Source organism: Atractosteus spatula, chromosome 8 (genome assembly GCF_055471065.1).
Source record: "Atractosteus spatula isolate fAtrSpa1 chromosome 8, fAtrSpa1.hap1, whole genome shotgun sequence".
NCBI lineage: Eukaryota > Metazoa > Chordata > Actinopteri > Semionotiformes > Lepisosteidae > Atractosteus > Atractosteus spatula.
Genome location: NC_142713.1, coordinates 40442737 through 40464394, shown reverse-complemented (window position 1 = coordinate 40464394; position 21658 = coordinate 40442737). Strand labels below are relative to the sequence as shown.

Here is a 21658-nt window from a genome sequence, read left to right as displayed (position 1 = left end):
TTATACAATGCCATGACACTAGACAAGAGCTTTTTGTGTGGAATTTCTTTTTTTTTGGAAGAAATCCTACCAACTGCACATACAGTATTGTAATAATGCTGACACTTCATTTTTACAGGGGTCTTCAAATTAAGAGCAGGGCAGCATAATTGTTCCTGAGATACTAAAGTATGTGAAACAGATTTATGAATTCTACATGAAGTTCCAGCATTGATTGACAAAGAGAAAGGTACGACTTTGAGATGGGGCTTGTTAAGTCGTTTCTAAATTTTATTGGTTAGTCCTTGTGACAGTGATATTCTGTCTGCATGACAATTACTGTATATGGCCTAAACTAAAAGGTTTCAGCCGGAATTGAAGTGTTCCACAAAAAAATTGTCTTTTCCCTGTAATGCTTAATTCAAAAGCAAAACCTGTCATTTTTTAACATCAATGACAGTTATGGAGCATTAGAGAACATCTATATTTTAGTCATAAAAATTAACAGCTTTTACCTTTGCCAAAAAATAGTATTATTCACTCATATAACATGATAGTGAATAACATCCTCTCTGGGAGTTAGGTTAATTTATGTTAAAAAAATATTTAAAAATAATAACAATATTTCACTTTTTTTCAGAATGTGATGTTGACTACATGCCTATTATTCTTTTAGATATGAAAATCGATTAAATGTACTGTAGGTTAGGCATGCCAATACAATTAATCGCAATTTGTTTTGTACATGTACATCCAAAGCCATTAGTGTTCAGAGTTCACTCTTTAGAGCAAATGTGAAATATACCTTATTGTTTTCATTTGTATGAAGTTCAGAAGCACCAATTCATCCTCAGCATTGTTCACCACTGCAGCCACTGTACTTGCAGAGAAGAGACGAAGACAGTGTGTGCATGGCATGTGCTGTAAAATATACAATGTGTGACTTGCAATTTCTTTTTCACACTGCAAGTCCATGTCACCTGAGTCAGACTGAGGTGGAATATATATATAACAACATAAACAGTTATGAAAGCTCTAGGCAAAATCTGTAAATAATAACATTATAGATTATTCAGGTAAAATGATTGAAATTAGAAATGTCTGATTCTCTAGGAAAAACTATTGTGATACAGTATATTGTTATACTTTTTCTTTAAACCATCATGACTTGTCTGAACGTTAGCCACAGTTGTAACTCACCAGTATTTTCTTGTAGCCTGGCTTTAGTAACATACTCTTGGAGCTTCACTACATCGCATATGCTAAAGTAATTTAGAGCTAACTGTCTGTACCACGATTTGGACGAATAAACAATTTCCTTTGTCATCTACTTCAAACTATATAACTTAGTTAAATATCTTATCACTAGAAAAAAATACAGTGAATTTACAAACCTGGTGTGACATGTATGAAAAGTTTGATTACTTTCTTGACACTGCATTTAACTGCACTCCTGTTCTTCACAATTGATATTCAAGTGCAATAAACAATTTGTATGCCTTAACTGTACATTCAGCTGTATAAAGACACTGATCAAGCAGATATAAGAAGTACGCATGAAACAAATAATATACTGTAATATTTTGTCGTATTTAAGACAGACATGTTTGTGATAAATTATTACCTGGAGTTCTGAAGTCTTAAACTGTATGCCATTTCGAGAGTGTTTCTGCAGGAAGAAATTGTGCTTTCGAAAAATGCTTTTTAATTTACATTTTTTTTTATCAACGCTGACATAATGATGTACAAAAATGTAAAATAAATAATACTCCCAGAACGTGCTATGTGTCTCATCTATATATTTTTAACTTGTTATTCATTTTTAAGTTAATTTAGATTGAGTTTGTCTGGAAGAATATGTATGAGCATATTGTAGACGCAATGTTCAATGCTAGATTTGAGGGCTGGGTTATCTGTCTGCTGTCTCGTTAGCAGGGAGTGCATGGTAGCTGGGCAGTATGCAGTGTAATAGGAAACCCAGAGACCTCCCCCCTCTGCATTTCATTCACTCATGCTATCCCTTTCTGGAAAGGAAGGCTAGATAACTGATGGGAGCTGTTTGTTCCTTTCTCTACTCTCTTTCTGAGGAACTTTCTAGGAGGCAAAACATCAAAATTGTTTGAAGCAATCATAAGCAGAACTGTCTTATGAACTGCATACAGGAAGGAAAAACATATTACATGCAGATAAGAAGACATTAATCTTTCAAGGTAAGTTAACATTTTATCAAGTTCCTCATTAGGATTGCTTTAGATGTCAATTTACTGGGATAGGTGGTTTGTTTGGTTTAACAGGTGCAAATTCCTTTCCATATAATTCTAAGCTGAAAAATGGTCGATATGGGATTCTAATTGTAGTCCTAGGAACCAACACACAATTCAGTGATGTTTTTGTAAACACTGTGGTATGATTTAGCATTTCGAAAGGAAATGCCTGTGTGAAATGTGGAAGTGAAGATCACTAACAGTACTCATAACAATAAAGTTATACCTTTATTCATTTCAGTGTGTAGTTTTTCAGTTTTAAATGTTTGCTTAACAAAAAGCTTGCCTGTATTTGTTTAACTAAAGATGGGATTCCCCTAAAATGAATTGTGTACTTCCAGATTTACCATAGACTATAAATGAATTTACAGTTTATAGTGGAAAAAGTTACAGCTGGAATTTCATTTTTAATGAATTCTAAAACCACATTTAATACAAATCTTTAAATTCAAAATATCAATAAAATGCAATTATAAATTATACTAATTTAAATTTTGTAAATGGATTTAATCTTGCAAATCCAGTTATTTATATTGCTATTATTTACCTGTATTTGACACAAAGTTATCCAGTGTTAAATTTCAGTAGGGAATCAAATATAACACCACAACAAACTGCGTATATCTTTCTTTCTTTTGTTCATATCAATTCAATGTTTAACAGAACAAGTATTTCATACTGAAAAATGTGACACTATTAAGTTGATTTGTCTCTGCATTAACCATTAACCAGCATTTACTTTGCATGTCTCATATGGGAGTAACGTGATCAATTGTTTATAGGAAAAAGCTGTGATCAGGAGAATCTGAGAAGTGTGGATGTACTAGTAGATGGATTTGAATTAAACAGAATAGACTGAAGGAGATAGGACTGTTACAGCCATCAAACTGTGATGAATGCATAGGGGGCAGACAGCTATAAAATAAAGTAATAATAAGCTATTTTATATTTTTAGCTTACTAGGATAATCTTAATGTTAGATTTTCATAGCAAAATAGCAATATAATTAAGGAATTAGGAAAGATTGTGTTTTTTAACAATATGTATACTCAGGTATCAGAGGTGATAAACTTACTATTGATCTTAAAGGATCAATCTGTAAGGGCTTAAGTCTGAGCAATGTAAAATGATAGATCTATTTGAGGTTCTTTTAATTCCTTTGTATTGCTTATATTCACATGACTTTTATACTTTTAAACAGTACATCAGATGTATGTCTTATTTAGTTTATTTGGAACATCAATTTAAGATTCTTAAACAACCTTCTAAGATGATTCAAAGTCTCACATTCCATGGGAGCTGACTCAGAATTATCTGAAAATAAAATTCTATCATATACTGTATATTACCGTATAGACATATTTTAATTTGATAAAAGTGTGCTGTCTGAGCAATGTAAAATCAATTCAGGCAGGATTTTAAGTAAAAACCAATCAAAAGCATAAAGAAAGAAAGGCATTTTACATACTCTTTCAATAAATTTGGAGCAAGAGTGACTCAGGGGTTCACAAACTGCAACCAATTATAGTATGCATGTACAGTACTGTATATGTACAGGAATATTAATTGTGAATTTACCTGAATACAAAGTGACCTAATGTAACTTCAAAGTACAATAGTTAAGAACATTGCGGAATGTCTCAGTGCAGGATATTTGCTCTTAGGGAGAAACCTAGACAGTAGCTGGCATTGGGCCAGCGTAACAGTTATATTTTCAGTTTGGCTGGTTCAACATTGGAAACTGGTGTCAGAAATAGGTCCTTTTGTACACCCTGCAAACAATGGGGGTAATGTTGCCTTCAAAGGTTTTTTCTAATTGAACCAGTTGGACAGCTAATATAAGGACCTGCTAGGAACTAGGCTGAGCTAGTTTCTAACCTGAGCTAGTTTGTCAGTTTGTTTTGTTTGTCACTGATTTAATTGGTTGCAGATGTACACCCTAATTGCCATTTAAGTTTATTACAGAGCAACATTTACAAACGATGACAGTATTATTTGTGTTTCATTTTTTAAATTGCCCGACAAATAACAAACATTGCAAGACAAAGATGATGTTGGAGTGATTTTTTCATTACATTATTTACTATTGCAGTCAGTACTACAAGTGGTTTGCTATGATGACCTTGTAATCTGTAAGAAAAAAAAAAGTATTGAGTTATGATCTTCAAATGTAGAGACAGAACAAGACCCTTTTTTTCATATTTTTGTTTTTGTCCAATATGCCTTATAAATAACAATCCTTTGATTTGCTTAGTATAAAAGTAATTATAAAAAGAAATTAATTGCTATTTACTTAGTGTAACTGTAGGTAATACTGGTTCCGGAGTAACCCGTGCCTACAGATTTTTTGTTCCAAATAGGCCCTTAAGCACTAATGATAATTGGTGCCTGAAACTGATCTGCTTGCTAGTTTAAAATTTTTCAATTTAAAAAATATCTCCAGTTAAAGTGCATTATGTCCAGCAACTTCAGGACACAGAAAATTGATGCAGTCGCTATTTATTTAGTTGCGTTTAGCTAATTAAGGCATTGCTTCACTACTTGTGACTAAATAGCTCTTGATAATTGATCAATTGGTCATTAATAGATACAAGTGTAATTGACATAGTTTTTCCTTTGCTGAAGTGCAGTGGGTTATAGATCAGCTAGCACACCTGAATGAGGGTGGTCCTGAAACTCATGAATCCATACAGTGTTCAAATATCATTCGGCTTTTTAAATCTGAAAAAGGTCTCAAATAGAAAAAGATTAATTGAAATGATTAAGCCTGTGAATAATAACTCTGCTAGAGCAAAATAAAAATCGAAGACACAGGGGTTACCAGTGCACTGGTATTTTCTAAGCCAAGGCCTGAGTGCAGAAAAAAGCAGAAAACATAGGAAACAAACGGCAGACACATGCACTCCAGGACCAGGACTGAGAACCACTGTCTTTGTGTATTTTGCCACTTGGATTTTCAGGACTTAATTGTGTTTTGTTTGTTTTTGTTGGCATTCTCAAAGAACACCTACTATATGAAATCTGTTTGCAGTGATTCATATGCCTCTCTATTGCATTGAATGGGTCATATTAATCAAATCTGAAATACACCTCTATAGTATTTGGTACACAAAGCAGACTTACATATTTCAGTATGTGATAATCCTACTGCCTTCATAAGCGGTTTTTTATGTCCCTACCAGCTGTTTGTCTGTAATCTAAAATTAAGCTGAAAACTTTCTAAAAAAATATTGTATTGTATATTCTTGAGTTTAGGCATTTCTTCCATTACTTGGAGAAATATGTTTCTGGACAAGAACGAAAACCCACATGGTTCTGTCAAATAGATTTTACTTAATTTTATTTTTCTAATATGGTTAAAATGTTTCCGTTCTAAAATGTACATGTGCAATCTAGCGATATTTTACTCTATTGTATGCTGTGCTGTAAATATTGGTGCCTTTACTGTCTGAAATGCTACTAAAACTATGTCTATTACCACACTTATTCCAAATAAAATGTTTCACATATTTTAGCTCCTCTTTTCTTCTTTTCTCAAAAGGGTGTTTTAACAGACCTTGATTCAATCTTTTATAACTCAGCAGCCTTATGTATTAAGAATGAGTCTTGAGACTTGGGGCATGTAGTGCTGGTTATTCACTTATCTTTATATAGTGACTTGGCACATGCCTTGACAGTGGTGTATAAAGCCGTTCAAATTTCCAATTGAACCTGAAGGAGTCATGGAAGTACTGTACACACGCATGCAGATAAGGCCTTGTACTTGTTTTCATATACAACATTTTACAAATTCATATTTGAAGTAAAATACAGAATTAATGTCTTGTGTATGCAATAAAGTAACTAAACAAACAGAATCTAGAAGGCTGTTCAGGAGTGTGTAAAATGAACTCTTAGCTCTGAAATTAATTACTCTCCTGGTTACTAAAGGTCAATATAATTTTCGGGAAATTCAGGATTTCAGCATAGTCTGACGTTACTGTTTGTAATTAGTTTATGACAGAAAAACAACCAAACACAGGCACATTGACTGCAGTAAATGGAAAAAAAAAATGCTTGCAGTATCATGTGAAAACCTTTCAATGGAAAATGCTGGCTGTCTTTACATAACCTAAAACAATACAAACAGTACTGAAGGTTTTGAATACTTTGAATAGGTTTCTTATTAAAAAACACAAGCCATTATTTACATTTTAGCTGTAAGAGTGCAGGACTGATTTGTTGCTTTTATACTTTTCATGTTCCTTTGAAATGCAGAAAAATGTATTGAATAAAAAGTAGCTCTACATTATAATAGAGCAATGTAATATAAATTTGTTTCTCTGTTGATCTCTTCTTTTTCAATCAGGAGCTATGGTCTTGATGTTACTTCCCAAGACAGGAGTCATGACAAGATCTATGGTGCTTCAGGTGATGTTAAGAATTGTGTTTCACTCCAGCTGGGTCTTGTCTTTTCCACAGCCTGTGCCAAGAGTTTACTTGCCATTTGAAGGTAAAGTGAAATTTAAGTCTTTGGTTTTGTAAACTACTGAGATTGTTTTAGTCACATTTATTTGTTTATTTTGGTAGCATTTATGCTACCTCGTAAAATGGGTCTGGTCCTTGCACCATTTTAAAAAGAACATAAATAAGGAAATTGAGAATTCATATAAAATATAACATGAATGCATAGGTATTCATACCCTTTGCTGTGTTAAATCTAAATTAATTTAGTCATACAAAAATACATTATTGAGCTAGACAACTAGTTGAGTCACCTCTGTTTGTGTGCAATGATAGTGGTTCTCATGATTTCAGAATAACAACGCTTGTTTCTGTGAGGTTCCTGTAACAGGAGCCGGTTCAGACTTTCGTGTAGTGCATATTTAGGACCCTATGCAGACGGTATAATCTGGAAGTGACTGGAGTAGGACATCAGGGGAAACACGGCAGGAACAGGACAGGTTGACAGACAGGGGGGCGTGACAGCTGTGATCCGGTGCTCTGGGGGCGTGGCGCAGGTGAACAAGTCCAACAAAGTCCAAAAAGGGAAACCGGGGCGCAGTCCATAATCCAAAACTGGGAGGTCAACCCAAGACAAGGACGATTAAAATCCCTGGGAAGGGGGAACTCGAAAAGGAACACAGAGGTTAAAAGGATAACGAGGTCAGGTGCGCCGAGCCCTGGACCCAGATGATCAGGACGCCGTTCTGAAGCCTATGCCATCGGATCACTCCTGGACCCGCTGGTAGGCGGGTTTCTGGGTGTCCGTCTTCCAGATGCTGAGCCAAAAGCTACGGAAACGCCACACTTAAATAGTAAACAGCAGACAGGGGGCAGGTGCACGTAATAACGAAACTAAAATACAAAAGGGTTGGAGTGCCCTGTAAAGGAGGGATGACGATCGTGACAATTCCTTGGTTAGGTAGTGAATTTCAAGTAAAAACTCAACCATGAAAAATTTTGAAGCAAGTCAGGGATAAAGTCATTGAAGAGCACAGATCAGTAGAAGGATACAAAAAAATTGAAGTCTCTGAATATCACTGTGAGCATAGTTTGTTCAATCATATAAAAATGGAAGATGTCCCCAGACACTGTCTAGATCAGACTGTCCATCCAAACAGAGCAACCAGGAGAGAAAGTGGTGAAGGATGGCATAGTGAGGCCAATAACAGGTTTGACAGAGCTACAGAGTTCAATGACTAAAATGTGAGAAAAATCATCATCAGTCAACAAAATACTGGTCACTCGACAAAGCTGGCTTTTATTGCAGAGTATAAATCCCATCTCATATCCTGCATGGAGTTTGTAACAATGCACCTAAGTGATCCTGCAAAAATATGGCAAAAGGTGTTGGGGTCAAATGAGACTATTAAAATTGAACTTTTTGGGTTAAACACCAAGCATTACTTATACGTAGACCCAACACAACACATCTCCCAGTCAACACCATTCCTACAGTAAAGCATGCTAGAAGCAGCATCATGATATAGGAATGTTCATCCTTACCAGGAACTGGAAAGCTTGTTAATATTGAAGAAAAAATGGACAGAGCAAAGTACAGGGAAATACTAGGAAAACATGTTGGACAAAAACTCACCTTTCAGCAGGACAGTGATTCAAAGTACGAGGCCAAACCTACACTGCAGTGGTTTAATAAGAAAGTGAATGTCCATAAGTGGCCCAGTCAAGTTTTGACTTGGATTCTATTGAGAATCTGTAGAAAGATTTGGAAGCTGCAGTCCTTAAGTTCCTGAGGAACTTCAGAGGTCCTGAGCAAATCTGACTAGACGAATGGGCAAACATTGCCCCATGCCATTGTACAAAATTCACAGAGACTTAACAACGTGCCAGTGCCTTGCCATATTCAATGCAAGGATTCTGAATGTCTGAGTCAGGTTTCCTATTGCTCTTTGTTCGATTCTAAAAATATTCAGGTAGCCTGTTAGCATAAGATAGTCCTTTAAATTCAGGAATATATCTGGTTGCTCTTCTCTGGACTGATTTGAGAGCCGAAATATATATATATATATTTTTTTTGTATTGTGGGAACCAAAATTCAAAATTCAACTCCATTTGTACATAATAATAGAATTGAGACCAAATTGAACACTGAAGCAGTCCACACTCTCAACTATACATGCACAATGTTGGGATACTGATATTTTATGAGATCTAGTAGAGCTTAATTCCATTCTGAAAAGTAATTGATTTTTTTTTCTTATTTTCCACAATGGAATAGACCTCTGCTGGTTCCTATGTAGCATGTGCAGTGATACACACAGCTTTAAGTTATAGCATGCCTTATAACAATGTTGAGTAAATATAGTGTTTGCAAAGACATCACTGTGTTTAAAAGGAAAAAGAGTACAATAGAAACCAAATATTTTTTTTTATCAGAGTACTATTAAAATGAATGCATCCTCATTAATGTACTACACTTTTCACTTTGTGAGTGATTAAAAATTATTTTTTTGTATGCCATCATTACTAAAATCTTACATGAGTTCTGCACACATAGCGTCACAAGTCAGTCAGGATGGACATGAGAGCGTAGTGATATTTCTATTAAGTAATGTTTAAATGGCACTCACTTGATTATACAAAGGGTATCCTTTATACCTTCAACATGATTAATGGTTGTCAATAACAATACAATGACCACAGAATTGTCTAAAATTTGAAATGATTCCTTGTTGTTTCAAGACAGATATTTCTTAACTTCAACGTCAGCAAGAAATTTTCACAGGAAACAACATGTATTCTCTACATTCGGACTTAGTGAAACACAATAACAATATTCATGTAATCCTCATCATTTTTCATAATAGTGCTGCTGAAGGGAGCTCCTGCCTACTGCTCTAACTTTTTCCCATTTATTACAAGCACCCCGCTGTTCTCCAGACAACCCTGATTTCTCATTGCTCTTTGCTAGCTACTTAAAGCAATTATCCTGCTGTTAAACTTCACTGCCAGCCACGAAAGCTGCTGTACCTTGCTGGGTTAATAGAACCCTCATCAAAAAGTCTTGTAACGGTAAAACTTCATTCCATTTTTAACATTATTGTTGCTGTGCCTGCTGCATCGTTTCAGTGGATTCTAAGTCTAAAGAGAAAGACCTGGGTATAATCTTGTTCTTTGTAGAAAAACAATAGATAAAATATTAACAATGCATCCCTTTGGCATAAGCTTAAAATAGGATACTTCATGAAGTATGCTTTTAACAGCATTTATGCTGAATGAGAATAAAGAAGTCTCTTTGGTCCTTTTTTGTTTGGTTTTAATTAATTTTAAGCTGACAACTGTTGGTAGAATGTTTTTGAACAAGGAAGTTCTTTTTTAAAATATGGTATATCATATTAAGCAGAACTTTTTTGTGACAAATAGAGTATTCATTTCAGCCAACCGTTTTTTAGAGCAAAAGAGTCTGGTTCCTTGGTCCAATAAACCTTCCTTCTTTGTAGGAATTAGTTACATCAGAATCCAAGTTGAATCTGATTAAATGTTTTACAGTACAGCTTTTTAAAAGGGATCTTAGTGGTTTTTGCTAGAATCTTCCATGGGTGTTTTTAAACAGATTTGCATTAGCAAGTGAACAATCACTTTAATGAAAATGGGGCTAATGAGTTCATGTCCTCAAATATTAATTTTGTCTGGGAACAGTAGATTCTATTGTGTAATCGCATGAAGACTACACAGATATGCCTTTTGAACAGTCTGCCATTACGACATTTCCTGTATTCTTTAGTTTTGGGAATTGAATAGAAATTTAAAAGTTTACTATTTCTCTGTTTCGATGAGAAATACATTTAGATCTTGAAATACATTGAAATACATCTTGAAATGACTGCAAAATTGACTCATAAAGTTCAAGTCATTCCTTCAAAGCAAGAATAAAAATGTTTTAATGTTAATCAGCACATTCTGATTTCAAGTAGTCATTGTGTGTTGCCTCTTAGAAAGAAGTCTGTAGAATTAATCTTAGGTTTATGGAAGCTCATACCTCAGAAATACTGTGTTAGCTTTACTGTATATACTTTAATATTCATGGGAGGAATTTCACAGTGTTTATTCCTTCTTTCCCCGGCCTAGTGGTATATCAAAGACCATTAAAAATACAGTGCTTTTGTCTAGTATTCAGATCATTCCTATGGTGTCCCATTTTGTGAAATTACAAAAGTATGCACAAACATTTTTTTTTTGTTTTTATTTGTTCACAATGTAATACGGCTACTTCACGTCACTGGAAGTTTTGTTGTCACGTTCTGAATTGCAGAATATGGTCGCCCCATACCTGTAAATTGGAGATTTTACATGTTACTGTGAACATTTTACTTTCCTTGTGTTTTGGCATGTACTCATTAATGTTCATTCTTTCTAACCCCGAAATATCAAAATAGCATTGCAGTTCCCCATTAAGTCTTACTAATGTTGCACAGTGGCTTAGTGTAGTTTTTGCCCATTCCTCTTGGCAGATTTATTCAGTTCTGGAGTGGAGGTTTTAAGTCTTTCTACAGTTTCTCAATAGGATTCAAGTCATGACTTTGAATGGGGCATTCAGGCGCATTCACCTTCTTATTACTAAGCCACTCCCATGTAGGTCTGGCCTTGTCCTTTGATCATTGTCCTGAAAATTAAACAGTTAAAAAGTACAAAGTTAAAGTACACCTTTAACCCAGGTATTCTGACTGAAGCAGGTTTTCCTCTAAGATTTGCCAGTGCTTTGCTCCATCTATGTCCGATCAGTCTTGACAAGCTTTTCAAGTCCCTGCTGATGGAAGCAAAATGATAACATAATGCTGCCACAACCCTGCTTAACAGCAGAGATGGTGTTGACTGAGAGATGCACAATGCTGGGTTTGCATCAGATGTAATGCTTTCCATTTAGATATAAAAAAACAATTTATTTTCTAGTCTGACCACAAACCCATGTGTTTATATTGTCACATTTGGACATTTTGTAGTGTACCACATGTGGGATGTTTTCTTTTCAGTTCCATACAACTTCCATTTGTGGAGTGACCTTTATATTGTTGACCCATCAGCATTTTCCCCTGTTTCAACCACTGAACTATTTCATTTTTGCTGTTGGCTTCTCACTGACGGTCCTACCCAGATTCCACCTTGCCTGACTGCTCAGTGCAGAAGAACAGCCTGATCTAGTCAGTGTCTGAGTGCCTTCCACATCTTAATGATTAATTTCACCATGCTCATAGAGATATTTAGGGTCTTTGAAATGTTTTTATACCCTTCTCCTGATCTCTGCATTTATACAAATATATCCCCGAGTTGTTTTGAAAGCTCCATGATCTTAATGGTTGAATCTTTGCTTCAAATTCACTTACTGCCTGAGGGACTAGAGATAGGTGTATTTATTCTGAAACTATGTGAACCAATATTATTGCACACATACAGAGGCTGCTCAACTAATTTGTGGGTCATTAAGGTAATTTTGTGCCCCTATTTTGTAGGGTTTGAATTTTTATGGAATCTATTGATCCTTTCATATTAATTATCTGTTCACCTTTTTGTTTTGTTTTTTTGCTGTAGATGTATAGAAAAGAATGTGACTATTACAAATTTTAGGTGTCATGACTGCATGCCTTAAAACAATACTATTTGAAAACATTGTAAGGCTCCCAATACATTTAAAAGATACCGTATATTGCAACAAGGTTCCTTCGGCACATGCCTGTCAAATTCAATGTATGTACTTAACAAATTAAAAAAATAAAAATGTGTATGTAGCTAATGGCAAGCCTCTGTTAGAAAACATTTACTTATCAGATATTGTATTTTTCCATACAGTATGTAAATGTATCAGGATTTGGTTCACATACTTTAGCAAACTGGCTGTGCAATCATTTTGCAGCTGCATAACTGCTAACATTCTTTTACATTTTGTATTAATTATAGCGGAAATTGTAGCACTGTTAATAAAACACAATAATAAACATTCCCCTAAAGGAAATAGAATTAAAAAGGCAATACCACAGCTTTACAGTACTCTCAAGTCATATGTGGTTAGAGTTTATTTAGATTGAACTTTTCTAAGTGTGAACTATCTCCTTATGCTGAATCTTGGTGATCTCAGCTTGCAATTAAAAGATCCTGAAACATGCCTCTGTGTAAGAAATATCTTTATTAAAACAAATATTGGCATTGTTATATAGATATATGCTCTCGTGTTACAAAGGAAAGGATTAGCTATCCTATAAAAACATCACCAAAAATAATAATAATAAATAACAGCTCACATCATTTTCATTAAAAGGTGCAGTTTAAATAAATCATGAGATACTGTCAAGATTAAGTTATTAACTAATTAATTGTGTCATTATAACACTACATACTCTAAAGACCTTCTGTGGTAGTATTACTTGCATAATTAGTATTTTAGAATATATTTTTTCAATAACTAATGAAAAAAAGGCACACAAAAAGATTGAAAATATAATATTATCATATGCTGTACATTTTACAGCTGTCTGTATATCGATAGACTTTTTCTAGTCATTAAATAACTATGTTTTTAATCTGAGCTTCTTAACCACAAAAGTAAAGTTTGTTTTCATATTGTCTCTGCTGCGTTTCATCTTTGTAAGATAAAAACGCACTTACAGATCACACTTAAACCTATATCAAGAAGTTTAAAATACCGGTTATTGCACTTTTATTAGGTAACCATTATAGAAAAGGCAATGAATCTTAAAACTTAATAAGTAATAATTAATAATAATTAGTCATGTGAGACTAAGATAAAGTATATAACTTTATAAACATGACCTGTATATAAACATATAGAAAATTAACTGAAAATTATAATAAATAACATCTATCTTTAGTAAGTTTATGTATATGAAGATCACTTCATGCCTGTCTGATTTTCAATACAAAACCAAATATGTGAAATAAAGAGCACAGTAGTAATGGGTTTGAGTACTTTTATGAGATTAAGGAGATTACACAAAAATCTTCATCTGAAGTGGAGACTGCTAATAAATCATCTGGGTGGAAAACTTAGACTCCCAAGGTAAAACTGCTAAGTAAAACCCCCAGACAACCTAAAGCATCATGTAAAAGTATACACAGAATAACAGGTAGAGAAAGAACAAAGAACACATGGATTCAAGCACAAACAAGTGCATCCAACATTCAGAAGAAAATACAGAAAAACCTAGAACATTACTGGACCGTGGGGATGTAGAACTGTATTGACCCGGTGACAATAAATAACCCCTGTCAGATGAAAAAATGAAAGGCAATTTGAAGGAGCAAGATGGATGAGCATACTATAGCTTAAGACAGGAATTTGCAGTAGAATCCCATCTTGGGATGGCTTTTATTCAGCAGTGGATCAATAAAGCTAATGATCATATTGTATTTTTACATTTTCAGAAAACATTGATGAAGTTCCTTTTAAAAATAATTTTTAACTTGCAGGACTTAGGTTTTCCTGGTTATATGTGTTTCTGGATTGTCAGCTGGTTAACAGAGTAGAGGTAATGGCTGAATACTAAAAATTGGGGTGATATAAAAAGTAGAGTACCACGGAGATCTATACTAGAACAACTGTTATTCTTAATTTATATCAATGATCAAGATTCTGAAATAGTAAACTAGTTATGTTCACAGATTATAACAAAATAAGAGAATTAGCACATTCTGTATAATCAGCAAATGAAAATTACAAGATTTAGAAATGTAATGCTATAGTAAACACCTGGCAGATGACATTTAAGGTAAACAGTGCTACATACTATAACGGTTTTACAGATGCAGCCATTCAAAATGCGTGCGTTATTTTGCGGCATACCCCGGTGGGCGTGGCGCGGCATCTCGCAGTGTCACGCAGTGTGACGTGTTAATCGCGCGTCATTTGACGCTCTGCCGGAAACTATCCGGCGTCACCTTGTAAAACCGCCAGGGGGAGCTTAACCTCTCATGTACAGCATTTGAGCCTTTAATTTTGAACAGTGTATTACAGCATGTTAATCTTCAGTCATTAAAATGTTGGTATATTTTATGAAAGCAAGATTGCTCAGTTGGACAAAAGTACACAACCTACCTTTATCAGAAATATTTATGCATCAAAGCCTTTACCGGAGATATTACTAATAGTATTAATAATGGATGACTTTGGACAAGCTGTATACTCAAAGTATAATTTCTTTAGCACATTTGTACAAGCACTTGGAATCTGTCCAAGCCATACTTTGTCAGGCATTTTGTTTTACTTCAACGGGCATAAAAACTTCCTTGCTTTTAACAGGGCGTTTCATAATTTCTAACTACGAAAATGATTTAAAATGCGACACCTATCATTCAACTAGAGCTTAAAATATCACAAGGAAAAATACACACCGGTATTCCATTTCTCCCTAAACATTGTAAGCTTCGAAGTCTTTAACTAACGTGATACCGGAGTCAACAAGCATACTTTTAGAATTTGATTAAAAGGGAATATAATATGGAATCGCGTATCTCAAGAATTTAATAACGGTATGATTATATCCATGTACTGCGGCAGGGCTGTGTAGGGCTGTTTCGCCTGCCTGCTCATGCGAGCTGACTGTAGCCGACTGGTCTAGGTGCGTGCCTGCCAACGGGCAGGGTGTGTGCTCGAATCCAGCTGGTGCTGAACCTTCCAGTTTTATTTATTTATTTTTTAATCGCGTAACATATTACCGTATGCAAACTGTACTGTATACAGTATGTATATGTATATTTAATGTCTTAATTGTGCCCGTTTAATTGAATTTTAAAAAATTATTTAACACGAACATTAAGCTGTTTACATCTTCCGCCTGAGAACAGTCACCCGTTGCTACCCAACGCAGAATGGTGATTGGCTGACACCATCTGACACCCCTCTGATTGGAGAAAAAAGACGTGCTAGTTTGCTATACATACTGTAACAGGAAGAGGATTTCTTTCTATTCAAAACGTGTACTTTAAAAGTTTAAGAAGTAAAAACCTTACAGCGTACACAGATTTCTAAACTGATCAGGATCGTTATCTTTGTCTTATGCATAACAATATTCACCGCTCTGTGCAGCAAATTAATAATAAACTTTATTTTATATAGCGTTTTAAACGAATAAGTAATTAGATTGCTCATAAACCTAATCACTTGCTTTTTCTTTTTATTTAGGCTCAGATTTCAACTATAGATCGTATTATTAATACCCTTGGTGATACCCCTTGGTGTTTCTCTCGCTCTCTCTCGGGTCACCTGATCATTAGCTCGAAAGATTTGAGTGCTTTGTGTATATTCTAATGGTAGTGGGGGCGGGGTGTGTGGGAACAGGTTTGGTTGAAATTGCATTGGAGATCTATGTTCTTCACACCTGAAACATTTTCTCTGAAAGCATTTTCTTCGCTGTTTAACCGATCTTGTTACAGCATGTTACAGTTTACTATTATTAACCATATTAATTTTAAGTGCTTAATGTAAAATCTTGTAAAAATATATTTTCATTGTTCAAATATACATTAAGTCTGACTATCATATAATAAGTTAAATACAAAACTAAAGAAAAAATAGGGTTAAATATAATTCAAAATATTTTGCTAACAATGTTAACTGTTTATGAATAATAAAATGTATTAGCTAAGGCGTAGGATGGCACAGTTGTTAGTATGTTTTTTGTTTTGTTTCTTTTTCATAAATACAACAGTAGTACCTGATGTCTCAGTGGCTTTCAAAATTAAATTATGCATGCAAACCTGTGAACTAGAAAGATAACTAAGATATCCATCCATTTATAATGGTGGCAAAGTGGTTAGCATTGCTATCTTGCAGCACTGGGGTCCTAGGTTCAATTCCTGCCATCCTGTGTGTGTGGGGTTTACATGTTCTCTCTGGGTTACATGGTTTTTCTCCATATGTGTGATATGACTCCCTCTCGCACTCCAAAACATACTGGTAAGTTAATTAGTTTATGGGAAACCTGGCCCTGGTCTGTGTGTGTTTGTGTCTGTCTGTCCTGTGATGGACTGGCGCTATGTCCAGGGTGTATTCTGCCTTGTGTCCGTTGCTTACTGGGATAGGCTCCAAATCCTCTGTACTGGATAAAGAGATTAGAAATGGAAGTAAAGGCACTGTGTGGATGGAACTATACACAGTGTTAGAAACCCACTATGAAATGGCAGCATCTCACTGAGAATAAAATATTTTTTACTGCTGGCTTAAGGAAACAGCCTTTCCACCTCTCTTGCACATCAGTATCCATACCTAGTTATTTAAACAAATTGCCTCTAATTATAAACATCTTAATATGCTGGCTCTGTGGATCCGCATCAGCTATGTTTGCCCATTCCTTCAATTCATGTGCATCCAACACACAGTTCAATGCCAGCAACTACACATAATCTAAAATACAATCCTTATTTCAGTATCTATGTAAACATATAGTCTGTTAACTTCATCATCTTCATCAAAAGTATGCCTAACCCCATTAGGAAGTGTTCTTGTTATAAGTGTATTCCTCAGCTTTCCCCAAACTATCTTCTTCTTGCCAACATCTCTAGTCTTTTATCCTGCAATAACTCAGCCAACACTTAAATCTCCAAAAGCTGCTTGTGTTAATTTCTTTAAATCACAAATATCATGTGTAAATACTGGCCATGTAATACTCTGCATTGTGGAATAATAGTTTATTTTAAAGGGAACTAGAGAAACTAAGAACTAGAGAAATCAAGAAAGGCTTTTTTTCTAGAATTAATAAATGCACATCCTGTTCACTGGGGAAATTAAATCCACACTGGGCAATCTTCAATATGTTCAGAATATGACAGCAAGAATCCTATCAGGGATGCATTACACCTGTTTTCAAGTCCTTGCACTGGTTACCTATCAGATTTCGAGTCAACTTCAAAATCCTTATCCTCCTTATATACTGTCCTACAACTGGTATTATTGTTCTCCGAATTATTGTACTTGACATGACTTCATTCAGCCTTTCCTGAACGTCTATGACAGGCAGAGTGAGTGCTGTTTCTGGTGCGATCTTTTACAGCTGACATTTCACTGTTTTAAACGAACAAGAAATTAGATTGCTCATAAATCACTTATTCTATATAAACACAGCGTAATTGCCCTCCGAAAATCTTCTTTTTCTTGTTCGTTTTAGAGACCTTGATCGAAACTGATTTTAGATGTCAGAAAGAATTTATTTTCTCTGTATTTCCTACATTGCTTTGTCAAGATTTTAACTTTATATCTAACTTTATATCTAGGCTCAGATTTCAACTATAAATCGTACAGTAATTAATAGCAGTAAATACTGATGTTTATACATAAAAAAGTCATGCCTTGGAGTCATGCAAAAAGTCATGCCTCAAGAGCACAGCAAAGAGTGTATTAAAAGACACTTGTATTTATCAACGCTTTCTTTTCCGTATACCAGATTTTATGGAACCACTTCAGAGGGGTGTCAGCCAGTCAGATTCCAGGATTCGGCACTTTAAAGGAAAAATACACACCGGTATTCCATTTCTCCCTAACGATTTTAAGCATCGAAGTATTTAACTAGCATGTGAAATAGCGTGTGGAAAAGTGGTAGTTTTAAGCTTTTCTGCTAATATAATATGGAATCGATATTGATTTAAATCGTGTTCTGATTTAAATCGCAAACGCGTGTTTAATTATATGTGTTTTTTAATCATAATCAGGCTAATGCAACATAAATTGATACAGTATCTTTGTCTTCTAAGCATCTTAATAAACTTTCAGCATAGCTTTCTACCCGTCAAGATTTATATTTCTTGGGATTTTGGGATCAAACGTGGAAGGATTAGATTATAATCGTTTTTATTTGTCAAATACGTGATTGTATTTCTGAATGTTATGTGACACCTACAGTAGTTCACTGCTTTAAATACATCGAATTAAGAAAGTTATGTGTAGCACTTTAGATCTTTTTTCTGAACCAGGGAAAATCTGATCATGTTTCTCTATAACAATAATAAAAAAAACTTTATTTTACATATCGCCTTTAAAAGTGGCATCTCAAAGCAATACAGTAGATCGAAAAACAGTTAAAAGGGACCAGATTAAATACCAGACAATCGCAAACGCATTTTCAATAAAATTATTTTATTCATTCAGCAGTTTGTGAGAGGAACATCCAGCAGGGAGAGACACACACACCGGTTTTCATTGACAAAATTGTTTTTTTTCAATTCCTTTTGTCTAACAGGAATGTTTTGTTTGTGGACAAACTGTTAGACAAGAGGAAAAGACCGCCTCCTCCTACGAAGCATTAATCGCGTATCTAAGGAAAATTGCAGTATACCTTTGTTCATGCACATCATTATACAGTACAGTATCTCAATTTGTATTTCGATAAAAAAAATCGTTTGCCCAGCCACTACTGTTGTTATTGTTTTTATCCTGTAAAGCGTTTTCTTTTTCTGCGTTTTCCATTTCCTTTTTCTGATCACTCGCTTTCTGGATACACATCTCACCTGTCCTGTTCTTTGTTTTCCTGGTTTGCTGATTATGCCTGCTGCGGTCCACTCCTACCCTCACACCTAAAGAATACTATTTTAAATTTCTTGGCGCAGTTCATTAACCCTTGTATGTGCTGTCCGCGCCCAAAATGCAATTAAAAAAAAGTAAAAAACCGCGCTCAAAATGCAATTTAGAGCTTAATAAGATACACTCCACAGGCAAAATTAAAGACAAAATTAAAGACGATTAAAATCTGTAATCTTTCCACTTGTACTGTGAGTCATCGGACAGTTTCTGCTTTGTGTAAGGATGGTGAGAAAGCTGTGTTCAATGTATTTAAGGGACTCAGAAGTAAAAGAAGATGCTTCATATTGCGTGACTAATTTTAAAAACCAAGTTATAAATGCAGACGCTCCCTCGGTGCCGCGCCGGGTGTAAATATCAAAGTATACATTCCCAACAAGAATTGTACCCATCTGTCAAACAAATAAAACACCTTGAATTGAATTGAGGGAGAGATGGGGGTAGTGGGACAGAGATACTGTAGACAGACTCAAGGCAAATAAGATACTTATGGGTACGCAGGCATTCACGACAGCAACATACGAAACGTTTGCACGTACTGTATAGTTAAGTTATTACTTGGTTTTCAAAGTGCAACGAAATACAATATTGTTGTTGCTGCTGTTCTGGTTGTTTTTATCCCGTAAAGCGTTTTGAGAAGCCACCTTTAAAGGCGATATATACTGTAAAACCACTGATTCTTATGGAATGTGCTCCGCAGGAGATTCAAATTTTTATTTATTTATTTTTTAATCGCGTATCTTAGGAAATCTCAGTATAACTTTGTTCATGAACAGTGGCATGTTACATTATCATTCGTTTTTTTAACAAGGCTCGCCAGCTAATGTGAATCGAAACCTGTCTTGCTAGCTTTTAAAGTCGTGCATGTGTAAACTGTACTAGAGGGCATGCAAGTTACTCTGCCCCTTTCAGCGGCAGGGAGTCCCTCTGCTGCAACACACAGCAGACAGAACGGGAGACTATTGCCTTTCATATCTGACACCAGTGAAGTAAAAGGGGTGTCTAAAGGGGTGATTTTAGACCACATTTTGGTTACTTTATTTTGTTTACTTTTAACATTTCTGTAATTTACAGTAGATGTCACAATAGAAGCCCGAAGCCTATTATACTCAGTCTAGCCTTGGATCCTCTGAGTCCCTTGACTCAGTTATTGCATATTAATTTCTTGAGATACGCGATTCCATATTATATTCCCTTTTAATCAAATTCTAAAAGTATGCTTGTTGACTCCGGTATCGCGTTACTTAAAGACTTCGATGCTTAAAATGTTTAGGGAGAAATGGAATACTGGTGTGTATGTTTTCTTTAAAGTACCGAGACCAGCCATATACTGAACGTTTAAGTTCCAAAATTAATATCGTTTATGGACTTCACACGCGTTGCAGTATGCTCCTATTCTTTTTATGCTCAGGCACTAAAATCTCCCTTCTGCTTTGTGTAAGGATGGTATCAAGAGCAATCTTAAGTGGTGAGAAAGCTGTGTTCAATGTATTTAAGGGACTCAAAAGTAAAAGAAGATGCTTCATATTGCTTGACTAATTTTAAAAACCAAGTTATAAATGCAGACGCTCCCTCGGTGCGCTGCTCTGGTGCGCCGGCTGTTACACAGTGCCTGTCTGCCGTAAGCGTTACAATATACATACCCAACACTGCTTGTACCCATCTGTCATGCAAATAAAACACCTTGAATTGAATTGAATTGAGGGGAGAGGGGGGGAATACTAAAGCCAATACTGGCTCAATACCCTCAATGGGCTTTGACGTGCTAATGCGTTGGTTTAACAGTCCGGGTGTGGCAGGCTTCCAATGTCAACTCGACTCGATTGGAAGACAATGAACGTATTTTAGCCCTAAATGAATTAATAGCAAACATGGTTTACATAAAATACATTTTTCCAAGAAAGTTTATAATAATACGATCTATAGTTGAAATCTGAGCCTACTTTAAAAATAAAGGAAAAGCATTTTCAGAGAGTAATCATGCTGTGTTTATGTAGAAAAAGCGATTAGGTTTACGAGCAATCTAATTACCTATTAGCTTAAAACGCTATTAAAAATTTACTCTGTTGCACACACACACACAATAGAAGCAGGCACCGCTGTCAGAAGGGAAGATATGTTCAAAATATCGCAAATATCGATCATGTTGCGATATTTTGAAATATAAAAGTCAATTGATTGTCCATAATATCGCTATTCTATTTTTTCGAAGAAATGTTTCTTAAAAGAAAAGACCAGCACCAGCTGGATTCGAAAACACAACCTGTCAGCTGGTAGTCACGTCTACAAGACAGCTCACATGAACAGGCAGGCGAAACAGCCCTACACAGCCCTGTCGCAGCACACGAATACCATTATTAAATTCTTTAGATACGCGATTCCATATTATATTCCC

The 21658-nt window shown here is 35.2% G+C and overlaps 1 protein-coding gene across 1 annotated transcript in view; it reads left to right on the top strand.

Annotated features, from left to right (window-relative positions):
• The first annotated feature begins 2121 nt into the window (after positions 1-2121).
• The window catches only part of sema3c (sema domain, immunoglobulin domain (Ig), short basic domain, secreted, (semaphorin) 3C), a 78396-nt gene continuing 58859 nt past the window's right edge, over positions 2122-21658 (top strand). The window contains exons 1-2 of the mRNA XM_088924224.1: positions 2122-2189; positions 6592-6735. Coding sequence (XP_088780350.1) covers positions 6597-6735 — 139 coding nt within the window. The 5' untranslated portion in view covers positions 2122-2189; positions 6592-6596. The remainder of the gene's footprint in view (positions 2190-6591; positions 6736-21658) is intronic.